This window comes from Pan paniscus, chromosome 8 (genome assembly GCF_029289425.2).
Source record: "Pan paniscus chromosome 8, NHGRI_mPanPan1-v2.0_pri, whole genome shotgun sequence".
Taxonomy (NCBI): Eukaryota; Metazoa; Chordata; class Mammalia; order Primates; family Hominidae; genus Pan; species Pan paniscus.
In genome coordinates, this window is record NC_073257.2 from 34,381,131 (window position 1) to 34,408,324 (window position 27,194).

The window sequence follows — 27,194 nt, forward strand, 5'->3', positions numbered from 1 at the left end:
TTTACTTACTCCTATTTGTGCGCCTACCCCTGAAACTGTTCTACAAGCACACACTCGTTTAAGATCATTTGTTTATTTTTGTGATATGTCTATGTATGACTTAAGTCTTCCTTGGACTTAACTGTGCTTCCTGATTGAGAGAATTCATGCGTTTCACCGATTCCCTTCCCTACACAGTCTTAGCCATTATATTTCAAAATACAGCATCTTACCATTCTCTCCATTCTTTCTTCTGGAAGTTTTGTTAGGCATATTTGGATTTGAATACTGCCCTTAATGTTCTTTAAGTTTTTGTAATTTCCATTTTTTAAATCTCTCTTTTATATCTGAGTAATTTGTTTAGATGTTTGTTTTTGTTCACTAATCATCTCTTTAGCTGTGTTTAATTTATTGTTTTATTAGACTATTGAGTGAAGAATTTTAGTGAACATGTTGTTTTCAAGTTTGAATTCTTTGAAGTCTCTTTTAAAATGAACGTAGTTTGGTTTTCTGTTTTTCTTTTTAAAAAAAGAGCTGCGTAGTTCTTTTCCCACATCCGAAAATATTTTTATTTTGAAGCAATCCCAAACTCATGGAAAAATTGCAAGTATAGTAGAGAGAACTTTGTTTTTCTGAGCCATTTGAGAGTAAGTTGCGCACAGTATCCCATCAGCACTGAATACTTATGTATTTCTTACAAACAAGGACATTCTCCTACAATATCACAGTATAGCTATTAAGAACAGAAAATTAACACTGCTATATTACTACCATCTAGTTTTCAAATGCCATTCAAGTTTTGGCAGTTGTCAGTGTTTTTGGAGATCACAGCGTAGTTGTTTTGGATTTTATTTTTCATTACTAAATTCAGATTATGTTTTGGGGGGCAGGAATTTTATAGAAATGATCTTTGCAGTGCATATTATCAATGACACATAATCAGGCTTTCCCAATGTAAAGGTTTTCTTTCCCCCTTTACAATTAGTAATTATTTTGTGGAATAAATTGTGACACTATATGTAATATTCCATTCCTCATCAGATTTTCAGTTTATATCAGTATGTGTTTAAGGATTCCTGTGGGCTATAATTTATTATTCATGATTTATTGTGATGCTGAAAATTGTTCAGGTTAGCCAGTGGGAGCCCCTTTGAGCTGGCTCTCTGTTCTGTTGACATATCCCTGTTATTCTTTGAATGCTTCCTTACTTCCTGGCACTGTAAGTACATTAGTTTTCCATTGCTGACATAACAAATTATCAGAAAGTTAGCAGCTTAAAACCACACACATTCATTAGCTTTCATTTATCATATTTTACCAGTAGAAGTTTGGGTTGGCTGGGTTCTCTGCTTAGTGTCTTGCAAGGCTGAAATCCAGGTGCTGGCCAGCTGGGCTCTTACCAGGAGGCTTCCGAAGAAACCCTTAGCTCTTAGAGGCTTTTATAAAGACCTTGCACATGCCCCTGCGTCTTCAAGCCAGCAATGATGAGTTGAATCCTTCTCACACTTAGAATCTGTCTGACTTCCCCTTCTGCCGCATCTCTCACTTTCTCTTCTGCCGCATCTTTCACTGACTTTCTACCTTCTTTTTTGTTTGTTTGTTTGTTTGTTTGGAGACAGAGTCTTCCTCTGTCGTCCAAGGCTGGAGAGCAGTGGTCTGATCTCGGCTCACTGCAACCTCTGCCTTGCGGGTTCAAGCGATTCTCGTGCTTCAGCCTCCCAAGTAGCTGGGATTACAGGCGTGTGTCATCACAGGCATTTCGCCCTGTTGGCCAGGCTGGTCTCGAACTCCTGACCTCAAGTGAGCCACTGCACCCAGCCCCTCTTCTGCTTTCAAAGGCTCATGTGATTACATTGGATCCTTCTAGATAACCCCAGATAATTTGTTTCCAAGTCAGCTAACCAATAGCCTTAATTCGGTCTGCATAGCAGTACCTAGATTAGCATTTCATTGAATAACCAGGGGATAGCAAACACCAACCTGTCTTTAGAATTCTGCCTACCACTACAAGATACTCTGTGTTCCTCTTTTTTATATAGAGTGTTCTTTTCTCACATTTAAAAAATGCATCCTCTTAGGTTCTTAATCATTTAAAATATTTATCTTATTATATTTATTTGCCATTTCTATTTTCGAAGTGTCTTGGAGGGCAGTCTAAATGTTTGTATCTGTTGATTTGTCATCGTGGGGATTGGTTCCTTCCATGTTTCCTTATTTTGGATTGTGAACTTAAGTTTTATCGTGGGTTAAGGATATATCCCTTCAGAAAAGTTTGTGTTTGCTTCACCACCCTGTCCCTTCTTATGTTAATTTAATGTTGGGATTTATCAAACCAAAGTCTATTTGAACACAAGACTATGTGGCTATAAATTCACATGGCAGACTTTTTACCTCCTATCCAGAGCATAGACCAAATTGGACAAGTATTATTATTTTCTCCCTATGATGTGGTTTTTGGGTGATTTTTGTGTGTGGGTTTTTTTTTTTTTTTTAAGTGGTCTGCCCTTCCACTGAAAGTGTAGCTTTTTGACAGTCTCAGCCATATAAACAGGATCTCAGTTTCATCCTTCCATCCATCCATTAGAGGCACAAGGTCTCATCTCTTTTCCTTTTGGGCATTAAAACCAAAGTTCATACATTATTGAGACAGGCCGACTCTGCTAAGGCAGCCTGTTTGGCCTTTAAGTTTTATTGCTTATTTTTTGAGTATGTATTTATTTTTTTGATTTTTTTTTTTTTTTGAGCTTTAAGCCTTCAAGTTTCCTTTTTATTCTTGACCCCTAGACATTTCCTTTGCTTGTGGACTCGGGTATTTGTTTTTAGGTAATATTTTTTTTCCCTATGACACAGCCCTCAGGAGATCCTGAGAACATGTGCCCTCATTTTTAGGTAATTTTAATTAGGAAGGGTTTTAGGTTGTCTGATCTGCCTTGTTGCTAGAAACAGAAATTCTCCTATTGATTGATTTTTCAAACCACTTCTTAGTGGCCTCTACAACTACTCCAGTCAGGTCAGGAATGGCTCTCACATTGTCAAGTCAGTGGGTATTTTTAGTCTTCATCTTAGATGACCTTTATGCACATTTGTCTTTGTCTAGGAACTTCTGTTGGAAACATCTTCTATTTTAATGTTATTTTAAATTTTTTTGCTTTTGTAACATTATGCTTAGCATGGGTGTCCAACTCTTTGACAATTTCTTTTTAGTTTTCTGGTGGCTTCCCTTTATCCAAATTTAGTATTGAAATTCCTCGAGCCGCTGCTTTTCTCACTCCATAATTCTGGCCAGAATTTGGTACTTAAAATATTTTGTCTAAAATATTACAATAGCTACTTAAGTCATCTCCCTGACTCCACTCTGTTGTCTTTCAGGGCGTCGTCCACACTGTAGCCAAAGTGATCTTATAAAAACCTAATTCTAATCATGGCACTCTTCTGGTTAAAAATGTTTTAATGGCTTTCCGTTAGGTTAAAATTTAAAAGTCCTTTGTAGCCTGCGAGACTCTACATGAGTTGACTCCCTAGCTTCATCTTTGAGCATCTTATTTCTTTACTTATTATACCATCAGTTAGAGTTGATTGTTATATAATCCACAGAAGTGAATTCTGTCCAATTTAAGCAAAAAAAAAAAAAAAAAAAGAGAGGGAGAATTTATTAGGTGTGTGTAGTTACAGTTAATTTAGGGAATTAAAAGACAGAAATAGGCCGGGCATGGTGGCTCATGCCTGTAATCCCAGGACTTTGAGAGGCTGAGGCGGGCACATCACCTAAGGTCAGGAGTTCAAGACCAGCCTGGCCAAAATGGTGAAACCTGTCTCTACTAAAAATACAAAAATTAGCCAGGCATGGTGGAAGGCGCCTGTAATCCCAACTACTCAGGAGGCCGAGGCAGGAGAATCGCTTGAACCTGGGAGGTGGTGGTTGCAGTGAGCTGAGATTGTGCCGTTGCACTCTAGCCTGGGCAACAAGAGCAAGACTCCATCTGAAAACAAAAACCAAAAAAAGTTTGTTGATTATTTTTTCCTACTTTTGCATGTATTTCAAATTTAAAAAATGATTGTGTTCAATTGTATAGATCATGTCAAAAGAAGCAATACATAATGAGTAAAAATGTTCATCTTTAATAAAGCAAAAATAGAGCAACCCACCAAATAGTTAACACTTGCCTAGAGAGATTTAGGAACACCAGTATTCCACTGAGATTGCTGAGAGTCTCAGGAAAGAAAGGTCTAACTTAAATTGTATTTTACCATTTCTGAGTAATGAATGGATTAATTCTATGGAGATATATTCTACAGTCTAGAAAGGGAAAGCCAAAGATAAAGACTGTTGTATTTATTCATTAGTTGCCAAAGGGAAAGGGAAGACTGAGTAACAACAGAAGTGTTTCTGTTACTGTATATATTATCCTGTTTATTTTAAAGATGCTTGCTTATTTACATTTTCTTTTATCGCTACATAATAATTTACCTATTTATGGGGGACGTTTGAGTGTTTGTTACATGCATAGAATGTATACTGACCAAGTCAGGGTATGTGGGGTATCCATCACCTCGAATGTTTATCATTTCTGTGTGTTGGCAACATTTCAAGTCTTCTCTTCTACCTTCATTGAAATATTCAATGTATTGTTGCTAATGATAGTCACCCTAGCCTTCTGTCGAACATTAAAACTTACTTATTCTATCTAATTTTATGTTTGTACCCATTCAACAACCTTTCTTCATTTCTCCCTCCTACCCTCACACTCTTGCCAGCCTCTGGTATTTGTTATTCTATTCTCTGTCTCCATGACATCAAGTTTTTCAGGTCTTACATATGAGTTGAGCACATGTGGTATTTGTCTTTCTGTGCCTGGCTTATTTCACTTAACATAATGATCACCAGTTCCATCCATGTTGTTGGAAATGACATGATTTCATTCTTTCTTATGGCCAAATAGTATTCCATTGTGTGTATATACTACACTTTCTTTATCCATTTGTCCATTGAAAAACACTGAGGTTGATTCCATATCTTTGCTTTTGTGAAAAAATGCTATGATAAATATGTGAGTGCAGGTAACCCTTTGATATGCTCATTTCTTTTACTTTGGTTTAAATACCTGATATTGGGATTGCTAGATCATGTGGAAGTTGTATTTTTAGTTTTTTAGATAAATATACATACTATTTTATATAGTGGTTGTACTAATTTTACATTCCTACCAATAGTGTATAAGAGTTTATTTTTCTCCACATCCTCAGCAACATCTGTCATTTTTGTCTTTCTAATCATAGCCATTCTAACTGGAGTAATAGGATATCTCATTGTGGTTTCAATTTACATTCCCCTGATGATTAGTGATGTTGAGCATTTTTTCATGTATATATTGTCCATTTCTATGTTTTTGTTTTGTTTGGTTTGGTTTTGAGACGGAGTCTTGCTCTTTTGCCCAGGCTGGAGTGCAGTGGCACAATCTTGGCTCACTGCAACCTCTGCTTCCCAGGTTCAAGCAATCCTCCTGCCTCAGCCCCCCTAGTAGCTGGGATTACAGGCACGTGCCATCATGCCCAGCTAATTTTTGTACTTTTAGTAGATACAGGGTTTTGCCATGTTGGCCAGGCTGGTCTCAAACTCCTGACCTCAGGTGATCCACCCGCCTCGGCCTCCCAAAGTGCTGGGATTACAGGTGTGAGCCACCGTGCCCAGCATTTGTATGTTATCTTTTGAGAAATATCTATTCATGTCCTTTGCCCACTTGTTAATGGTATCTTTTTTTTTTTTTTTTTAATTGTTGTTTGAGTTCCTTGTGTATTCTGGATGTTAGTCTGTTGTCAGGTGAATACTTTGCAGATATTTTCTCCTATTCAACAGTTTGTCTCCCTCCTCTGTTGATTATGTCTTTTGCTGTGCAGAAGGTTTTTAGTTTAATGTAGTCCCATTTTGTCTATTTGTGATTTTGATGTTTTAGCCATAAAATCTTTGCCTAGACCAATGTCCTGAAGTGTTTTCCTTGTGTTTTCTTTGAGTATTTTTATACTTTCAGGTCTTATGTTTAAGTCTGTAATCCATCTTGGGTTGACTTTTGTGTATGGTTAGAAATGGGGTACAGTTCTATTCTTTTGCATACAGATATCCAATTTTCCCAGCACCATTTTTTGAAGAGGATATCCTTTCCTCGGTGTACGTACTTGGTGCCTTTGTCAAAAATCAGTTGGCTGTAAAAAAAAAAAAAAAAAAAGTGGGTTTATTGCTGGCTTCTCTATTCTGTTTCATTGGTATCTGTTTTTATACCAATACCATGCTGTTTTGGTTACTGTAGCTTTGTAATATATTTTGAAGTGACATAGCATGATGACTCCAGCTTTGTTCTTTTGCTCAGGATTACTTCAGCTATTCTGATTCTTTCTTGGCTCCATACAAATGTTAGAATTGTTTTTTCTATTTCTATCAAAAAATGATATTATTTTGATAAGGACTGCATTGCATCTGTAGATTGCTTTTGGCAGTGTGGTCATTTTAATGATACTAATTCTTCCAAATCATGAGCATGGGATGTCTTTAAATTTGTTTGTGTCCTTTTCAATTTCTTTCATCAGTGTTTTGTAATTTTTCTTGTAGAGATCTTTCACCTACTTGGTTAAATGTATTCTTTTTTTTTTTTTTAAACGCTATAGTAAACAGGACTGCTGCCTTGATTTCTTTTTTTGCTATTTCATTATTGATATATAGAAACAGTACTGGTTTTTGTATGTTGATTTTGTATCCTCCAAATTTACTGAATTTATCAGTTCTTATAGTCTTTTGGTGGAGTATTTAGGTTTTTCTGCATATAAGATCATGTAATCTGCAAAGTAGTGAATTTTACTTCCATATGGAAGTCAACTTGGATGCCTGTTATTTCTGTTGCCAGATTGCTCTGGTTAGAATTGTCAATATTATGTTGAATAAGAGTTGTGAAGGTGGGCGTTCTTGTTTTGTTTTAGGTCTTAGAGGAAAAATTTTAGCTTTTTCCTGTTCAGTATAATGTTAGCTGTGAGTTTGTCCTATATGGCCTTTATTGTTTTGCAGAATGGTCCTTCTGTGCTTAGTTTGAGAGTTTTTAATATGAAGCGATGTTGAATTTTATCAAATGCTTTTTCTGCATCTGAGATGATCATATGGGTTTTGTCCTTTATTCTATTGATGTGATACCTATTATGTTAAACCATCCTTGCATTCCAAGTGTAAGTCCCACTTGATCATGGTGTATTACCTTTTGATGTTTTGTTGAATTCGGTTTGCTAGCATTTTGTTGGGGATTTTTGCTTTGATGTTTCTTGGGGATATTGACCTGTAGTTTCCTTTTTTGATGTTGTTGTATCCTTGACTGGTCAGGGCCTTGTAGAATGAGTTAAGGAGAATTCCCTTCTCTTGATTTTTGGAATAGTTTGAAGAGGATTGGTATTAGTTCCTTTTTATACATTTGGTAGCATTCAGCATTGAATCTATCCAGTCCTAGGCTTTTCTTTGGTTGGGAGACATTTTATTACTGATTCAGTCTCATTACTCATTGTTGGTCTGTTCAGGGTTTCTATTTCTTCCTGATTCAGTCTGGGTAGGTTGTATGTTTTTTGGAATTCATCCATTTTCTCTAGATTTTCCAATTTGTTAGCATTCATACTATTCTCTGCTGTCTTTCATATTTCTGTGGTATCAGTTGTAATGTCTCCTTTTTCAATTTTGATTTTGCTGATTTGGTTCTTACCTCTTTTTTTTGCCTTGTCTAGCTAGCAGTTCATCAATTTTGTTTACCTTTTGAAGAACCAATTTTTCATTTCATTGATTTTTTTTTTTTTGAGAAGGAGAGGGGGTCTCTGTCTAATCTTCATTATATCTTTTCTTCTGCTGATTTTGGGTTTGATTTGTTCTTGCTTTTCTAGTTCCTTGAGGTGCATCATTAGATTGTTTATTTGCAGTCTTTCTACTTTTTTGATGTAGACGTTTACTGCTATAAACTTTTTAGTGTTGTTTTTGCTGTATCACATAGGTTTTGGCATGTTGCGTTTCCATTTTCATTTGTTTCAAGAAATTTTTTTATATCCATCTTAATTTCTTCATTGGCACAGTGGTGGATTGTGTTATTAAAAATATATATATATTTTGAAGATGGAGTCTTGCTCTGTCACCCAGACTGGAGTGCAGTAATGCGATCTCTTCTCACTGCAACCTCTGCCTCCTGGGGTCCAGCAATTCTCCTGCCTCAGCCTCCTGAGTAGCTGGGACTATAGGCATGTACCACCACGCCTGGTTAATTTTTTTTATATTTTTAGAAGAGATGGGTTTCACCATGTTAGCCAGGCTGGTCTCAAACTCCTGACCTCAGGCAGTCCACCAGCCTCAGCCTCCCAAAGTGCTGGGGTTACAGGCGTGAGCCACCACGCCTGGTTATGTTATTTCTCTTCTCGTCTCGTCTCGTCTCATCTCTCTTTTCTTTTTTTTGAGACAGATACTCACTCTATTGCCAGGTTGTAGTGCAGTGGCTTGATCTCAGCTCATGGCAACCTCCACTTCCCAGGTTCAAGTGATTCTCCTGCCTCAGCCTCCCGAGTAGCTAGGACTACAGGCGCCCACCACCATGCCCAGCTAATTTTTGTATTTTTAGTAGAGACGGGATTTCACCATGTTGGCCAGGATGGTCTCAATCTCTTGACCTTGTGATCTGCCCACCTCAGCTGCCCAAAGTGCTGGGATTACAGGCGTGAGCCACTGTGCCTGGCCATGTTATTTAATTTTTATGTATTTGTATAGTTTCCTAAGTTCCTCTTTGTGTTGATTTTTAATTTTATTCCGTTGTAAACTGAGAAGATTCTTGATATGATTTTGATTTTTAAAGATTTGTTTTGTGTCCTGACATACGGTCTGTCCTGGAGAATGTTCCATATGCTGATGAGAGCAGTTGTTGGATAAAATGTTTTGTAAATGTCTGTTAGGTCCATTTGGTCTAAAGTCTAGTTGGAGTCCAGTGTTCGTTTTTTGATTTTCTGTGCCAGTGATCTATCTAATGTTGAGAGTGGGTTGTTGAAGTCTCTCACTATTATTGTATTGGAGTTTATCCCTCTCTTTAGGTTTAGTAATATTTGCTTTCTGAATCTGAATTTTCCAGTTTGGTGCATATATATTTAGAATTGTTACATCCTCTTGCTGGTTATCCCTTTGTCGTTATATAATGACCTAATCTTTTTTACAGTTTTTTTTTTCTTAAAGTCTCTTTTATCTGATGTAAGTATAGCTACTCCTGCTTACTTCCTGTGGTTTCCCTTTGCATAAAATATCTTGTTTCATACCTTTACTTTCCATCTGTATGCATCCTTACAGGTGAAGTGTGTTTTTTGTGGGCAATAAGTAGTTGGATCTTGTTTTTTAATTCATTCACCTAGTTGGTATCTTGTAAGTGGAGAATTTAATCCATTACATTTAAGGTTATTATTGATATGTGAGGTTTTGTTTTTGTCCTATTGTTTTCTAGTTGTTTTGTATATTCTTTCTTTTCCTTTCTTTTTGTCGTTGTGGTTTTGTGGTTTTCTGTAGGGGTGGTATGAGTCCTTTCTCTTTCTTCTTACTTTGTGTATTTGCTTTACTCCAGTGAGTTTTGTACTTTTGTATGTTTTCATGGTGGCAAATGTCATCCTTTTGCTTCCAGGTTTAGAATTCCCTTGAGCATTTCGTGTAGGGTGGTCTAATGGTGATGAATTTCCTCAGCTTTTGCTTGTCTGGAGAAGACTTTATTTCTCCTTCATTTATGAAGGATAATTTTGCTGGATGTAATATCCTTGGCTGGAAGTTTTTTTTTTTCTTTCAGCACTTTTGAATATATCATCCCCTTCTATGTTGACTGTAAGATTTCTGCTGAGAAATCTGTTAGTCTGATGGGGGGGTCTTTTATAGGTGACTGGATACCTTTCTCTTGTTTTTAGAATTCTTTGTCTTTGTCTTTAGACAACCTGAGTAAAATGTGCTGTAGAGAAGACCTTTTTGCATTGTTTTTAGGGATCTTAGAGCCTCCTCTATCTGGATGTCTATATCTCTTGCTAGACCTGGGAAGTTCTTTTTTTTTGAGACAGAGTCTCGCTTTGTCACCCAGGCTGGAGTGCAGTGGCGCGATCTCCGCTCACTGCAACCTCAGCCTGCCAGGCTCAAGCAATTCTTCTGCCTCAGCCTTCCGAGTAGCTGGGATTACAGGTGTGCACCACTACCACCCGGCTAATTTTTGTGTTTTTAGTAGAGACAGGGTTTCACCATGTTGATCAGGCTGGTCCCGAACTTCTGACTTTGTGATCCGCCCGCCTCAGCCTCCCAAAGTGCTGGGATTACAGGTGTGAGCCATCGCACCCGGCCCAGACCTGGGAAGTTTTAATCTAGTATTTTGTTGAGTTGATTTTCCATATTATTGGAATATTTGGTCACTGTATTTTGACTGGGTTATTTCAAAAGACTGGCTTCAAGTTATGAATTTCTTCTGCTTGATCTAGTCTATTGTTGAAACTTCTGAATACATTTTGGATTTCGATTGTTTTTTTTTTTTTTTTTTTTTTTTGATGGAGTGTTGCTCTGTTGCCCAGGCTAAAGTGACCCCAGTTTACTGCAGCCTCTGCCCCCTAGGTTCAAGCGATTCGCCTGCTTCAGCCTCCTAAGTAGCTGTGATTACAGGCAGGTACCACCACACCTGGCTGACTTTTGTATTTTTGTAGAGATGAGGTTTTGCCGTGTTGGCCAGGCTGATGTTGCAGTCCTGTACTCAAGTGATCTGCCAGCCTTGGCCTCCCAAAGTGCTGGGGTTACAGGCATGAGCCACTGTGCCCAGCCTCTGTTTTGTTCTTTTTAAATTCTCTCTCTCCCTCTCTCTCTCTCTATATATATAAAATTATTACTGAATAATTACAGAATAAAAATAAATAATTAATTTATTATTCATGTCCTGAATAACCATTCTGATTTCTTTGTATTTTCAGAATTATTTTGTATCGCACAGAGCTTCTTTAGTATTAAAATTTTGAATTATTTTTCCAATATTTTTAAAAACTATTTTTAATGGTATGTGTTCCTACGGAATTATTGTGTGCCCTTTGGAGGTGTCTCTCGGTTTTTTTTTTTTTTTTTGGCTTTTTAATGTTTCCTGTATATGTTGATATCTGTGCATCTGATGTGATAATAGCTTCTCCCAATTTTTTTGAATTTGCTTTCATAGGGGAGAACATTTTATTGAAGATATACCTATGGTGTTGCTTGGGTAGGCACCGTAGTTGTGATTCTGGATGTGTGCAGTCATGTAATCTCTGGTTGATTTATTTGGCTTAAACAGTATCAGCGGTGGCTATGATTTTTCTCAGTGGTTTAGGGTGCAATTATTAGTGGAGGCAGTGGTGAAGTTTTGCTGGGGACTAGGATGCCAAGTAGACCAGCCTTTGCACCTCAGTCGTGGACCAAGCATGCCTCACCTTGGGCCCAGGGTGGCATATGCTGGTACTGGTGTTAGTGGGTCCAGGTAGGCTGATTCTTGTGCCTCAAGGTGGAGGCCCATACTTCCTCAGATGCCAGTAGTGGTAGCAGTTGGCTCTGTAGGTTGGACGGTTCTCGGGTCTGCAGCCAGCCAGTGTGGTGTGCGAGGACGGTGGCAGTGGTGGGACAACCCTCTGGATCCCAGGAAGAGTGCACTTGTATTGGTGGTGGCTACAGTGGACTGGGCAGGCCAGTCTCCAGACCTACAGATAGTACATGCAGATAGGTGCCAGCTGTGGCAGTAGCAGCAGGGTGGGTAGGCCTAACCTCAGATCCCCAGGACAAGTGTTCAGGTGCTAATGATGTTGGATTGCGCTGGGCAGTCCCCTGTACTCCAGACTTGTGTGCTCTGGCATGGGCTGAGGGTGGGGCAAAGCTGGGTTGGTGGGCTTGTCCTCAGGCCCCCTGATGGTATTTGCAGGTACCAGTCATGGTAGGCAGGGTCAGGGTGATCCCTAAGTCACCAGCAGAATGTTCAGGTAGCCGGGGCAGCATTGGTCACACCATTGCCCTGTCACTGGAGAGCCCAGGGCCATGTTAGTGGAGGCAAGTGGAGGCCAGCAGATGGGGAACACTCATGCATCAGCCCTAGCAGTGGTTCCCCACATCTCAGCCCTGTGTGCAGTAGCCCGCACTTTGCTCATTCACGCCTCCACCCTGGGAGCAGTAGCTGGTGTATCTCTTGGCCTCAGTCCTAGCGCTGCTGGGCCCTAGGACAGTGTGTAGCCTGTTGGGTACAAGACTCTTAAGATGGTGTCTTGCTGTTGCTGCTTAGGTCTTAGAACATGTATGGGATACAGCATAAGCATCCTCCCTGTGGCTGTGCTGTCAACACAATCTCCTCGCAGTTCCCTATGTTTATTTCAGAGCCTGCAAGGATCTAGGAGCTCTCCCATGGCTAGGATTGCAGAAGTCCATGTGGGAATGTTGACAGCTGAGGGTCTCTAACCTGTTCTTTCCCTGCATTAGGGAGCCTCTCTTGGCTCCTGGCCAAGCAGGCTGCCTTGCTTCCCTTTCCTTCCTTGTTTTAGGTATTGGTTGTTAGTTTTTTGTTGAATTCCAGTGTTTTCTCTTGGACAATCTATACAAATTGTGGTTACCTGCTAACTATTTTGGTTCTTAGTGGAAGAGACAAATACAAAATGCCTCTAGTCACCCATCTTGAAACCCCTCTCTCAATCCTATTTAATTCATAATAATGAATTCATAATAATGATGGGCACTGTTTGTCAGATGTTTACTATGTGGTAGACAGCATACCGTCTACCATGACTGGTGCCTGCACATACCATTAGGGGTCCTGAGGACAATATTAGTATATGCTTCGCATATGTAAGCTAATCCTTGCCCCAGCCCTGTGAAATTGTTGGTACCACCCTCACTTTATAGATGAGGTATATGAGGTTGTGTGAGGTTAAGTTATTTGCACGAGGGAGCAGGATTTGGACTTTTAACTATTTTCACACCATATTAACCTCTAGGAAAGAATAAGTAATTCAGTCTCTCGGGATGTGGGTTAGGGATAACTTACAGGCTTAATTACTTACTTAGTTAAATATTTCTGAAGACTATTCCATTCACAGTCTTTTTCCTGAATAAGCCACTGGATGGGTACTTACTTGACCTCCTAGGCAGTTTGAAAGTGGGAAATAGGAACTCAGGTTGGTGAGCATTATTATTTCTGTCATTAGACAGGTATACTTCTGTCTTATTTACCAATCTTGTGTAATTGCATTGGCTTACTAATAAAAACTTAAGTCTAAACAATGTTCTTTTGGCTTCTACTCATACTGTATTCTTCTCCTGAGATCACTGTTTGTCTCCATCTTTTCACATCTAGTGGGCTGAAAATGCAGCATTTGAGAAGTCACTGCCATCTCTTTCGTCAGGCTCTCTTTCTTTGCTTCAGTGACACCACAGTCGTGGTTTTCTTCTTATCTTACTGGTGTCAATTTTCTGTATGAACTCCTCTTCTAGGATCCACCCTTGAAATGGTGGAGAGCCTCAACATGTGGTCCCAGGCTGGCGTTTAAGAAAACTTCCATTCCTCCTGTTCCAGTTTTTACCATCTCAGTAAGGGCACTTTTAATCACTAGCCAGAAACCCATGACTCATTCATCTTCTACCCTGCTACCAAATCTAATTTGTCATCAAGTTTAGATGATTCTGATTTCTAGATGCACTGCAAGTCCTTGTCCATGTTAGTACTACTACCGTCTTTGTCTGGAGGGACATAATTTTTAATCCAGACTGTGAAATAGCCTCCTAAAAAAAAATCTTTGTTTCCACTCATCCCCGTCAGTCCCTTTGCTACATAAGAGTCAGAGGGATGATCTTTTTAAAAAGTGAGTCTTACTATTTGCCTTTGGTGTCTTCCTACTGATCTTAGCAAAAATTCAGAACACCTGTACGTGGCTTACAAGGCCTTATGATCTGTTCCTTCCCCTCTCTCCAACTTTGTCTTTTACCAGCCTCTCCACAAGGCTTTAGCTGTATTACCTGTTTTTTCTTCTTTCAATATTTCTGGGTCTTTTGGACAAGTTTTTCTGTCTTACTCTTTGTCTAGTTAACACCTACCTAACCTTTAAGCCTTGTCTTAAATATTTTTTTAGACAGGTCTTTCTTGCTTCCTAGTATTTCACTCTTGTGGTACCTTTTTCTCTTCCGTTATAGTATGTGTTGGAATTTATATTCATGTATTTGTTTTAATGTTTGCCTTGCTCCTTAAATTGTAAATTCCCAGAGAGCTAAAATCTTGTCTGTCTTGCTTGCTACATTATCCCAGCTTCTAGCCTCATTCCTCATACCTACTGAGTATTTGTTTGATGAAAGGAAGGAAGGAAGGGAAGAAAAGGAAAGGAAGAAATCAGTATGTCATTGCCACCCTCTGTATCGTTCTGCAGCTTTGTTTCTCCTCCCTATCCTGAACAGATGAATTTCAGTGTATTTTCCTAGAGCTCATGCATTGTAACATTTAGCTCTGTTTAATTCAATGAATGTCACCTTGATTTTAGTTAAAAACAGCATATGACTTAAAGAAGATGAAAATAGAGTGAAGTTAAATAGAAAGCAGATACAGACGAATTTAAGGTGGATGTTGTACCAGTCCTACCTGAGGAGCAAGGAAGTTGAAGGGAATACATTATTTTCATTTTCAAAGAAAGATTTAGAATTTTAAGCTTTCCTGCCTTGATAGGAAAGGAACATTTTGCTCTGTTTTTTTTTTTTTGTTGTTGTTGTTGTTTTTACCGGTAAACTGAGTACCAGATATTGTTTCAAAGTGTGATTACTGGATTGCACATTTAGCTGCGTAATTTCCTATGTAAGTATACGTTGATGTAATATAAAAACAATTTAAGTTTTGAGATTGAAGGTCCTTAATCACCACGATTTTGCTTCTCAATATTATTCTTCCAAGATGTTTTACTGCGTGTTGTGATGGTAATTGCAACTTTCAAAGTGTCGTAGAGACATTAGAGGACCTGGTAGTTACAACAGTGTACTTTCCTGACTTACAGATACATTTTTAATGAAAGCATTAACACCAAAATGGCCATAGCTACCATTTATTAAAACTTACTCTGTGGTAGGCATTGCTAGAGCTTTTTTATATGGATATTCTCAAAATCTCACAAAAAGTCTTTAAGGTAGCCATTATCTTTGTTTTATAGATAAGAATAATATGGAGGTTCAGAAGGGTTAAGTAGTTTGATTAAGGGTCACGTAGGTGACAGATCCAGCATTTGAACCCAGTTTTGTCTAAGTCAAAAGCCTCTGCTGTTTCAATTTCAGCATGCTGCCTCCAGCTAACTTTTGTTTTCTAATTTTAGAAATTGGAGACTCCCTGTGTAGTACACTTTTCACCCCCAAAATAACTAGATAATCAGCATTTTATCTGCTTTTTTTTTTTTTCCTTTTTTTTGAGATGGAGTCTTGCTCTGTCACCCAGGCTGGAGTGCAGTGGTGTGATCTTGGCTTATTGCAACCTCCGCCTCTCAAGTGATTCTCCTGCCTCAGCCTCTCGAGTAACTGGGACTACAGGCATGCGCCGCCATGCCTGGCTAAGTTGTATTTTTAGTAGAGATGAGTTTCGCCATGTTGGCCAGGCTGGTCTCAAACTCCTGACCTCAGGTGATCCACCTGCCTCGGCCTTCCGAAGTGCTGGGATTACAGATGTGAGCCACCGCATCTGGCTGCAGTATTTTATTTTCTAAGATACTCTGAAAACACTGAATTCAGTAGAAACTCAATATTTGTTGAATTATCTATGGAGTAGCAACCTTTAAAAATGCATATCTTTTTCTCTGCTATGTATTATTTGGAATATAAAGTTTATAAATAATCACTTCATTAACGTGCTGTCTCTTTTCTGGCCCTCTTAGCCAAACTTGTTTCTTTTTCTTCCTTTCCTTTCTTTTTCTTTTTTGGAGACGGTCTTGTTCTGTCACTGAGGCTGGAGTGCAGTGGCACAATCTCGGCTCAATCTCAACCTCCCAGGCTCAAGCAGTTCTCCCACCTCAGCCTCCCAAGTAGCTGGGACTACAGGCACAAACCACCATGCTTGACACCACACCCAGCTAATTTTGCATTTTTGGTAGAGATAGGATTTCACCATGTTGCCCAGGCTGGTACTGGGCTCAAAGAGATCTGCCCACCTTGGCCTCCCAAAGTGCTGGGATTACAAGCATGAGCCACTTGCACCAGGCCATTCCTTTGAAATTCTTAGAGCAGTTTATAAGATTCTCTATGTTAGTTTTCTAAGTTTGCCCTTTGTGATCTATTTTTGTTTGTTTACCCTTTAAATGGTAATGTTATTTAGGGTTCTGTCTTTGGTTCTCTTCTCTTGATCATGCTGAGAACTTTCCCTGGGTGATTCCATTTTTGTTCCTTGGCCTTGACCATTGTGTTCATATCAAGAGTTGTAAGTAAAATACTTATGGGGCCACATAGGTAACATAAATGAGTGACATGGTAAGGGATGATGGAGATGCTGATGGATTAAAGTCTCTATGCCCTGTTCAGAGCTCTGGTCAGATTGTTGCTCTTTTATAATATAGTATCCAGTGTTGGCAAATCTTCAGTTTTTCAAGAGATATTAGGCATCTAGATTTCTTAATGGGAAATTTCTTATTTCTATAATAATTATGAGCAACTGGTTAAAATTTCAACCATAGTGCAGACCAATAGTAAGTATTTTTAGTTTGCAGGTTTACTTACTGTAACTTACCATGCTTCTCACTCCTAGATTTATGTCTTCAGATCTGAATTTCCTGCTGGGTTTTAGGCTTATCCCATTGTGTTCTATACGTAGGAGTTCTGTGTCCCACAGGCATCTCAAAGACCATGACCCTGAACCTCTTAATTTGTATTAGGAAGTGATTTCATTTATAGGATACCTGTGAGTTTGAATCATTATTTCACCACCTACTAGCTCACCAAAAAAGTTACTTTATTTCTTTAAAGTTCTGTTTGCTCATATGTGAAATGGGAGTAATATTTACCTCATTGAGTTCTTATGCTAGCACAGTTACTTGCGTACAGTAACCAAACACTGCTTTCAGTTGCTGTTCCTGTTTCAGTGAATGGTATCACTACATGTACTTACTTATGCTTAAGAGTCATTGGTGACTCTACCCTTATTTTTATTTTTCAGGTCTAATTAGTCACCAGGTTCTATTGGTCTAATAGAATTTTCAGGTCTAATTAGTCACCAAGTCCTTAGAATTTATCCTACTCTACTGCATGTTTCTTCCTCAAACCGTCCTTCACCTCTGTACTGCAGCCCCTTTAGAAATTAGCTTGAGAGGCCAGATGTGATGGCTCAAACCTGTAATCCCAGCACTTTGGGAGGCCGAGACGGGCAGATCACCTGAGGTCAGGAGTTTGAGACCAGCCTGGCCGACATGGTGAAACCCCATCTCTAGTAAAAATACAAAAATTAGCTGAGTGTGATGGCACGTGCCTGTAATCCCAGCTACTAGGGAGGCCGAGGCAGGAGAATCACTTGAACCCGCGGGTAGAGGTTACAGCGAGCCGAGATTGCACCACTGCACTCCAGCCTGGGCAACAGAGCGAGATTTCACCTCAAAAAAGAAACTAGCTTGAGGCTGGGCATGGTGGCTCATGCGTGTAATGCCAGCACTTTGGGAGGTTGAGGTGGGAGGACCACTTGAGCTCAGGAGTTTGAAATCAGCCTGTCAGCATAGTGAGACCCCATCTCTTAACCCACCGACCCCACAACCAACGCAAAAAAAAAAAAAAAAAAAAAGCCAGGTTTGGTGGCATTCGCCTGTGGTCCCAGCTACTTGGGAGGCTGAGGCAGGAGGGTCGCTTGGCCCAGGAGGTCAAGGCTGCAGTGAGCTATGATTGCACCACTGCACTCCAGCATAGGTGAGAGAGACTCTGTCTCAGAAAACAAACAAACAAAAGATAGAAAAGAAATTAGTTTGAAAAGCAACAACATCTCTTCCAGTAAGTTTTTTGGCTCACCACTTTTCTCACTCCAGGTCTGAATTAGATACCTCTTTTTCTGTGCTCCTAGCCCCCTGAAGATGTCTCTGTCATAGTGCTCTCCACAACTGTTTGTAATGCCTTTTTTTCTACGCAACTTCTTGAAGGCAAAGACTACCTATCTTGAATGGCTTTTTATCTCCAGGGCTTAGAATAATGCCTGGCAAATAATGAGTTCAGTGATGTTTGCAGAATGAATGCATTGGCTAAATATATCATTTTTCTGGAGAAATTGTAGATATAAAAAAGATCCCGACACCTTAATTACAGCTGTAAGGCTTTTTAAAATGTCCCAGTTGTTTTGTTTTCCCTGTTTGAATAAGATTCTAGGTGCTTTAATTTATTATATAAGTCAATAACTTTATTTATTTATTTATTTATTTTTAAATACAGAGTCTTGCTTTATTGCCAAGGCTGGAGTGCAGTGATACAATCACGGCATGGCTCACTACAACCTTGAACTTCCAGGCTCAAGTGATCCTCACACCTCAGTCCCCAAGGTAGCTGGGGCTACAGGCATGTGCCACCATGCCTGGCTAATTTTTATTTTTTGTAGAGACAATATCTCCCTTTGTTGTCCAGGCTATGTTGATGTTTTTTTGGAACAAAGTAAATTGTATGTTGATACAAATTACAGATTATTGTTGTCCTCTAGGGCTACAGTTGCTAATTTATTTATTTATTTATTTTTTTCTGCAGCCCACTTAGGTTCATTCTTTCCTCCTGTTTCTGTACCTTGGTTTCAGGCTCTTTTTCCCCTCTTGCCCTCCCAAGAGCTCTGGTTTATAGCAGGTTTTCTCGGCCTCCACACTATTAACACTATGGGCCAGTTATTTCTTCTGGAGGCTGTCCTGTGCATGGTAAGATGTCTAGTAGCATCCCTGGCCTATACCCATTGGATGCCAGTAGCACCCTCCAGGCTTGATAACTAAAAATGTCTCCAGGTATTGTGAAATGTCCCTTGTGGGGCAAAATCACCCCTGGTTGAGAATGGCTGGTTTATAGATATTCCCATTTCTTTATCCTGAAAGCCTCTCCTTCTCTATGCTGTGAGCATGATTTTCTTTTTTTAAAAAATAAGCACTTTTAAAAAATTAACTTGTTTCCTGTTAACTTATGCTCATCCTCCCACCCTCCCACCCTCTTTTCTAGAATGAATAGCTTCCATTTCCCACCTTATTTCTGGCTTTCATCCCCATGGTGCCTCTCAAAGTGTTTTCATCAAGTCTCCCATGATTTGGAGTAAATGGAGCTGCCAACTCATAGCCCAGTTCATCATGTCTTAATCGTTCCTCCTCTCCTACCCCTGCAGCTGCCCCATACAGTCAGTCACAAAGTCCTGTCTGTGTTATCGCTGGAATGTCTCTAGAATCTACCAACATTCTTTATTCCCACACCTGTCTCCCACCAATGTCATCAGCTCCTCTTTTGGTCTCGGAATTTCAAGTTGGGCCTGTTCCATTTTAATTTCTACCTTGTCGGCTTTCTAGAACAAGGTCTCTTCCTACTTCAGACTTCCTCAGTGATGATTTCTGGGGCTTTAGCATTTGCCTTTTGGAAGGCCCATTAGGTGATTTTTATGGAACTCTAATTGCTTCATTCCTCTATTTAAGAAATGTTTTCTTGCTCTTAGAAACTCCTAAAATCCATGACATATTTTTTACAAAGCTGTTTCTGCTATCCCCTGCTTTTAACAAAAGCCTTTTTGCTAAATAAAAATGGTGTAGGTTCTTTTAGACAACTGCTTCATGAGAAGTCAGTGTTTATTTGTTTAGTTACTAGCACAATATTTTTTAAACAGCAACAATAAGATTTATAATTGGAGGAGGGATCCAGGAGGAAATGCAAGTTTACTGATTATGTATGTCTGTGACAAATTTGACTGCTAAGTTATATTTAAATAACATTTGTTTTTTTGCAGGTATTTATAACAGCAATGATGTAGCAGTATCGTTTCCAAATGTAGTATCTGGCTCGGGATCTAGTACTCCTGTCTCCAGCTCTCACTTACCTCAGCAGTCTTCTGGGCATTTGCAACAAGTAGGAGCGCTCTCTCCCTCAGCTGTGTCATCTGCAGCCCCTGCTGTTGCTACAACTCAGGTAAGTTGTTACACTATCATGTGACAGGTAATAGGTGGGTTTCTCATTTTTAAAGTGAGTTTTGTTAGAGGAGAAACAAATGAAATAGGGCCTTCTATAGGAATTTATGAAATACCTCAATTTATATTAATGTATTAGTGAAAATGATAGGTATTTTTACATGGTATTCATGAGAGAGGATGGATGAGTGTATGGGCACCAACTAATTCTTTTTAATTTCTGGGTTTTAAATTTTGTCTGAATGATATAAAATGTACTTTCAGGGGAGCTTTTATTCTTTCTTTAAAAAAGTAGGACCCACAAAATATGAGCCAGTTTTGGACTCTTGTGATTTTTAAAATTCCTTTTATAATTTTTAAAATTACACAAATAATATATGAAATCTTTTTAAAGTTTTAAAAAAACCGTGTAGGAGAATGTAGGTTAAAAGACCGAATGACCGCTTCAAGCACTACACATTTTTCCTCCTAGTGGGAGAAAACAGTGTTTGTAAATAATGATGAATATATAGGTTTTTCCATTTGTGTACCCCTTTTATCTGACTTCAGATTTGTAGTTTGATAGGTGACCTAGTCTATAGGATTTTTTTTGTTTTTGTTTGAGACGGAGTCTCACTTTGTCACCCAGGCTGGAGTGCAGTGGCGTGATCTCAGCTCACTGCACCTCTGCCTCCTGGGTTCAAGCGATTCTCCTGCCTCAGCCTCCCGACTAGCTGAGATTACAGGCACACGCCACCATGCCTAGGTAATTTTTATATTTTGAGTAGAGGCAAGGTTTTGCCGTGTTGGCCAGGCTGGTCTTCAACCCCTGACCTCAGGTAATCTGCCTGCCTTGGCCTCCCAAAGTGTTAGGATTACAGGCGTGAGCCACCGCGCCCAGCCAAGATGTTTTAAAAGAGTCATATAAGAGAAATTGTAATCCTGTTTTATAAAGAGGACAGTGCAGGGGGAAAGCTGTACCCAATCCCCCTGTATTACACCCCCCTTCCCCAAAGATAATCATTTAAGATTTCCAAAGTATTTTTTTTATTTATTTGAAATTATGTATGATTTTATTTTCATTTCTCCAAAGCTCTAGTAGTCTTTTAATGGTCAAGAAAATGGTCACAGGGACAAATGTCTAATAATGAACAACTAGTTAAAATAGTTGTTTATAAGTTCCTGTCAACTTAAGCTTTATGGATGCGTGCATAACTTCCATTGCGTGTGTTGTTAGGATATATATATATGCTTTTCCGGCAAGCACAATGTTAGGTTATTTTGATGCATTTGTGTGAATGGCACAGTGAAAGCAGTTGGTATTAAAATTACGTATTAGAATCAACCCCAGATAGTTCAGCACAGAAAAGCAATGGCATGATTAGTAGTATCGTCTTTGAAGATGAAAGTGAACTATTTGGTGAACCTCCCAACTTGATATAGAGGAGTTTGACTACTTTAGCAGAGTTTTTCTGTAGTTCATGTCACTAAAAGTGAGGTAGCCATAACAGGGGTTTGGGGTTAGAGAGGGTGAAAGGATAAATGAAAGAATAGCTCCTATAAATGGTTTTATCTCTTTTAATTAAGTGCAACCATATGCTGTTGATAGTTTTATATCCTTGGACAAAGTCTCACATGAACATTTTCAATGTGCATTTCTCTTTTCTGTCTTTATAAAAGTCTGTTTAATTACCCTCTGGTTAATTCCCGGCTGAATTAAGTAAAAATCCTCATTTCTTCTCATTCATTATGTCTGTGAGCCAGGGGGTTGGCATTAGGGAAGTGGTAGAGAAGAGAAGTTTATAGCTTGAGGGAAAATTCCACTTGACATGTGACTCAACTGAAGAACAAAGAAATCATAGTTGTAAGTAACCCAGGATTCAGTTCAATTAAAATCTTTACTATTTATCCCCTCTCCATGTTTCAGAAAGATGGGTCTCTTACAAATGTGATCATCCAGTTAGATTTACATGCTGTGTACTGAGATACCTACATCTATGTTTCTGTTCAGCAGTAAATGCTTTCTGTCTTCAAGCTGAAGCTTATTTAGCCGGGCTTATCTGGTGCTGCTGTAGCAACCATCAGTCTCCAGGCAACTGAGGCACGTTGACCTCTCAGTTGAACTGAGTGCTGAACTACTTCAGTTTAGCTGCCTGAGACAGTAGTAATGGTGTTGAATGTGAAAAATGTGAAATTTTCTAGGCAATGTGCAAAGGAAAGGATACAGAAATATTTAAATAGAATTGATAGGACTCTTAAAATTGGGGATGCCTTAGCAATTGAATCATTTTTTACAAAACGACAAAGTTTATTCCTGTTTCACTCTCATATAGACCCTGTTTGTTTTCAAGTCTTACATTAGTTGTGTTTAGATAGTCACATCCTAGTGTTTTATTTAGGGTTGCTCTAAGTAGTTGATTTTAGAGCAATGCAGTAAGATAAATGGGTGAATAAAAATTATCAATATTTAAAACGTAATTCTAGGCTGGGCATGGTGGCTCATGCCTGTAATCCCAGCACTTTGGGAGGCTACGGTGGGTGGATCACCTGAGGTCAGGAGTTCAAGACCAGCCTGGCCAACATGGCGAAACCCTGTCTCTACTAAAAAATTCAAAAATTAGCTGGGTATGGTGGTTCAAGCCTGTAGTTCCAGCTACTCGGGAGGCTGAGGCAGGAGAATTGCTTGAACACGGGAAGTGGAGGCTGTAGTGAGCCGAGATCATGCCACTGCACTCCAGCTTGGGCCAACAGAGCCAGACTCTGTCTCCCAAAAAAAAAAAAAAAAAAGAAAAAAAGTAATTCTAGAAGTCTTACCACAACTGTTAAGAAAACCATCATACTTGCAAGCAAAAATTTTAATAATAGTGATAGATGATGGAAATATTAAACTTGAATAACATTTTGTGCCCCCACACCCTTAATGAAAGTAGTAGTTTTTATTGATTGGATTGGTGTCAGCAGGATAAAATCCAGCTTTTTGTGATATACATTTTAAGTAAATAGACCTCTACATTGCCTTATTTGGTATCTTAAGAACTGTTCCCTGGGCCGGGCGCAGTGGCTCACACCTGTAATCCCAGCACTTTGGGAGGCCGAGGCGGGTGGATCACGTGAGGTTAGGAGTTTGAGACCAGCCTCAACATGGAGAAACCCCATCTCTACTAAAAATACAAAATTAGCCGGGCGTGGTGGTGCATGCCTGTAATCCCAGCTACTCGGGAGGCTGAGGCAGGAGAATTGCTTGAACCTGGGAGGCAGAGGTTGCGGTGAGCCAAGATCACGCCATTGTGCTCCAGCCTGGGCAGCAAGAGCGAAACTCCGTCTCAAAAAAAAAAAAAAAAAAAAATTGTTCCCTGGAAAGTGGTCAAGGAGATAAGATTGGGAAGGGCTAGTAGAAGTTAAAAACTTAGAATAACTTGAAACTTGATTTGTGCTGGGAAAAGGAGATACTTGTAAAATTGGCAGGTGGGGGGTGGGGAGGGGAGTCTGATAGCAGCACACATTTTGGGGAAAAAACCTTTAAAAAACTGTTTGATTTTATATTCTTATATTCTTCTTCTTCTTCTTCTTCTTCTTTTTTTTTGAGACTACAGGCGTCCGCCACCACGCCTGGCTAATTTTAGTATTTTTGATAGAGATGGAGTTTCACCATGTTGGTCAGGCTGGTCTCGAACTCCAGACTTCAGGTGATCTGTCCACCTTGGCCTCCCAAAGTGCTGGGATTACAGGTGTGGGCCACTGCGCCCGGCCTCTATTTTATATTCTTAAGTGTTAAACCCTTTTTTTTTCCCCTTTCAACAGACTAGTTTTTAGAGTAATGGCTCTTTCACAAATAATTGATAGGAAGCCTGCTTTACTACATACTAGTATATTAGTAATAGAGTAGTTTCTTAACATTGCGGGAAGAGCGGACTCCTGTCCATGTGACTGTTAATCATGGATCAGGGTAGAGGTATAAATTAGTTTCTGTAGGAGTGTCATTAATTTTTCATTTTGCCTTTCAAATCCTGCTGTTTCCTAGTTCTGCAGTCATTCTGTACTGTCTTTGGGAGAATGCAGGTGCTTTTTTTTTGGTTTGAAGGATGATTTCTTTAGTAGAAGAACTTAAGACTGAATGCAATGAAACATAATTGCATTCCGTTACATCCTACTTTCTGAGTTTTGCGTTTGAAATACAGTCTTCATGTGATAATCGTGGCTTCTTGTCTATCCCATGTTACTGTTAAACAAAATGATGTAGACTTAACATTTAAAGTAGAATAAACTTCCAAGGTTTATTTATGTGATATTTAGGAAATGCAGATATTTCATGTTTTTGTTGTTGTTGTTGTTTGTTTGTTTGTTTTTTGAGACGGAGTCTCACTCTGTTGCCCAGGCTAGAGTGCAATGGCACGATCTCGGCTCACTGCAAACTCTGCCCCTGCCAGGTTCAAGTGATTCTCCTGCCTCAGCCTCCTGAGTACCTGGGACTACACACGTGCACCACCACACCTGGCTAATTTTTGTGTTTTTGGTAGAGATGGGGTTTCACCATGTTGGCCAGGCTGGTCTCGAACTCCTGACCTCATGATCCACCCACGTTGGCCTCCCAAAGTGCTGGGATTGCAGGCGTGAGCCACCTCACCTGGGCGTATTTCGGTATTTTAAACATACAATTTAGTGACTAGAGTTTTGCAGATTTCTGTGACACTTTCATCTCAATTAGCTTCGAATATTTTGTTTTCCAATATGATTATGTATGTGTGTGTTTATGTAGGGGAAGTTGTCTAAGATGTAGTCTCCGATTTCTTTTCAGATGATGTCTAATAAGGACACTTTAATTCTGCTTGAGAAAATGGTTTCGTTTCTCAGGCAGATTTAACTGACTTCTGGGGTGATATTTATGTTTATACTTAATTAGTCAGAATGTAAATTTCTTCTGATTTCAATAATATAATGACTTATAATTTTAAGGGAATTACCTTTCTGAGGAAAATCAGTTTTTATAACCTTGGTAACATCTCTTGTTACCAGATGATGAAAAGGTTCAGTCACAGTCACATATCTGTAAGTCTGGAATTAAGACATGATTCCTTAGCCTGCTCTCTTATTACTAATTGTTACTGTTAAAATGAATTTCCCAATTATGTACTTCTTATGCTAAGAGGTATCTCCTTGGAAAACGTTGTTAGTAATTTTACTGTGTTCATTTGTGTGATGCAATGCAAAAGAGCAGAAATTTGAGTCAGCAAAAGTCCTGGGTTCCAGGAGTTTTGCTACTCACTTGTATAACCTTGGGCAGGTCTTTTAATTTTTGTGAGCCTCAATGTTTCCATATGTAAAATGGGAATACTTTAAGTACCTGTTCTACCTGCTGTACAGATACTTTATGAGGTTCAAATGCAGACCATAAAATACTTTAGAATTCATGGTTATTGACTTCAACTGTTACTCTTCAGCCTAATTACCAGTGAGAAATTGTACAGGAACACTTCCTGTATTGGAAATAGTATTAACAATTTCTGTTAAAACTCATATAATTCATGCTAACATAGATAAATGAATTTTAGCCAGTATATATATTCAGCTGTGGATTAAGGTCTTTCCCAGTTCCAAAATTATTTCAATAGCTGCCTTTGTCCTACAGTAATTTTTTCCCAGAAAGGTAAGAGCTATATTGATAAGATATTAACCAGTTAAGAAACCTACTTAGAATTTGTTGGTTAATCTATACAGTCCTGTTGTCCGATCATGAGTGTTCAGTGATGGTTTAACTACACTTCATTCCCTCCTGCTACTTTATGGAAACTCAATTGTGGGGCATTTTGGCATTAGCCTAAACAATGGTTTTGAATACGTTAAGCTCCTAACAATTAGGGAGCAGTTTGGAGCATTGAATAATGTGGAATGATGCAATTGAACCTGACAGCTTCAACAGTCAGCCTACTCATGGGACCTGAAAGTTGTTCACACTTGGTTTCACCTCTCATCACATGCTGAGTATTGAAGCCTTACTGGTGGTAGCTGACACAGAAATGGGTCTGCTATCAGAATATGTTCTTAGTAAATATAAAGTTTGAATTGATCTGGAGAATATGTGAAACTTTCAATTGTTCCCTAATCCATGTCTAATGTTCATTCATGTTTTTGCTGGAAACTTTTCTAATCAAATATATTGTGTTCCCAAATTCAAACAATAATATAAATTGGATCTAGAAACATTCAAGTCCTTACATTCTATGTGCAGCATTGCTATATTATCAAATACATAGTTTAAAACATTACTGCATAATGAGGCATTTATGCTATTTAAGTTTTCTTAGGGAAATAGGTTTTAATCTTTGAAATATAGCCACAGTTCAGAATATAATTGTTAAGTTGTATTTTCTAATAATTTTAATGGAAAAATAGAAACCACAATAGCCTGTGAAAATAATTTTTAAAGTTAAGCTAAAATATGAGCGCTTACCATGTGTCAAGCATTTTTTAAGCCCTTTGCATATATTAACTCAATTCTCACAGTGTTCCTATGAGGTAGATACTGTTGTTATCCTCATTTTCCAGATGGAAATTGAGGACAGAGAGATTTAATAATTTACCCAAAGTGAGATAGCTTGGCTTATGATATATATGGTGATAATGTTTTTCCTCCTGAAAGTATATACGAATTAGGAATTTAAAAAGTAAATACTGAATTTAGTGAGCCTGAATATTTTTGGAAGATTGCATTTTTAATCGTGTCAGGGCTGAAAAGCTTGAAGCAGCTACTTTAGAGCTTTTTTGAATCACTTGACTTTAATGTTTATTGACAGGTTAATTGTGCATTAAAAAAAATGCTTGCTATATATAACCTGTTCCTGTATGATTGAAGTATGAAGTTTCAGATCTATCTCTAGATGATACATTGCTATTAATACAGTGCTTTCCAAAGGTGAAATATTTTCATCGGTATTAGTCTTTTGAACCTAATTTTTCTTATTATTCTGCGCTTATTAACATTAGGCAGGAAAAAAAATCTACCAAAACAGTGTCCACTTTTAAGTTTCACATTCAGTTAATTGAGGAAACTTGAACCTTTTCCCCCACGCAGTTGACTTCTTTAGCATGAGCCAAGTTCCTAGGAATTTGAC

At 38.8% G+C, this 27,194-nt stretch overlaps 1 protein-coding gene across 18 annotated transcripts in view; it reads left to right on the forward strand.

Moving 5' to 3' along the window:
* MLLT10 (MLLT10 histone lysine methyltransferase DOT1L cofactor) overlaps positions 1-27,194 on the forward strand; it is a 221,021-nt gene that overhangs the window by 171,647 nt on the left and 22,180 nt on the right. For all 18 annotated transcript variants that reach the window (XM_034930078.3, XM_034930079.3, XM_063607286.1 and 15 more), the window contains one exon: positions 19,929-20,107. In XM_034930078.3, the coding sequence (XP_034785969.2) occupies positions 19,929-20,107 (179 nt within the window). The remainder of the gene's footprint in view (positions 1-19,928; positions 20,108-27,194) is intronic.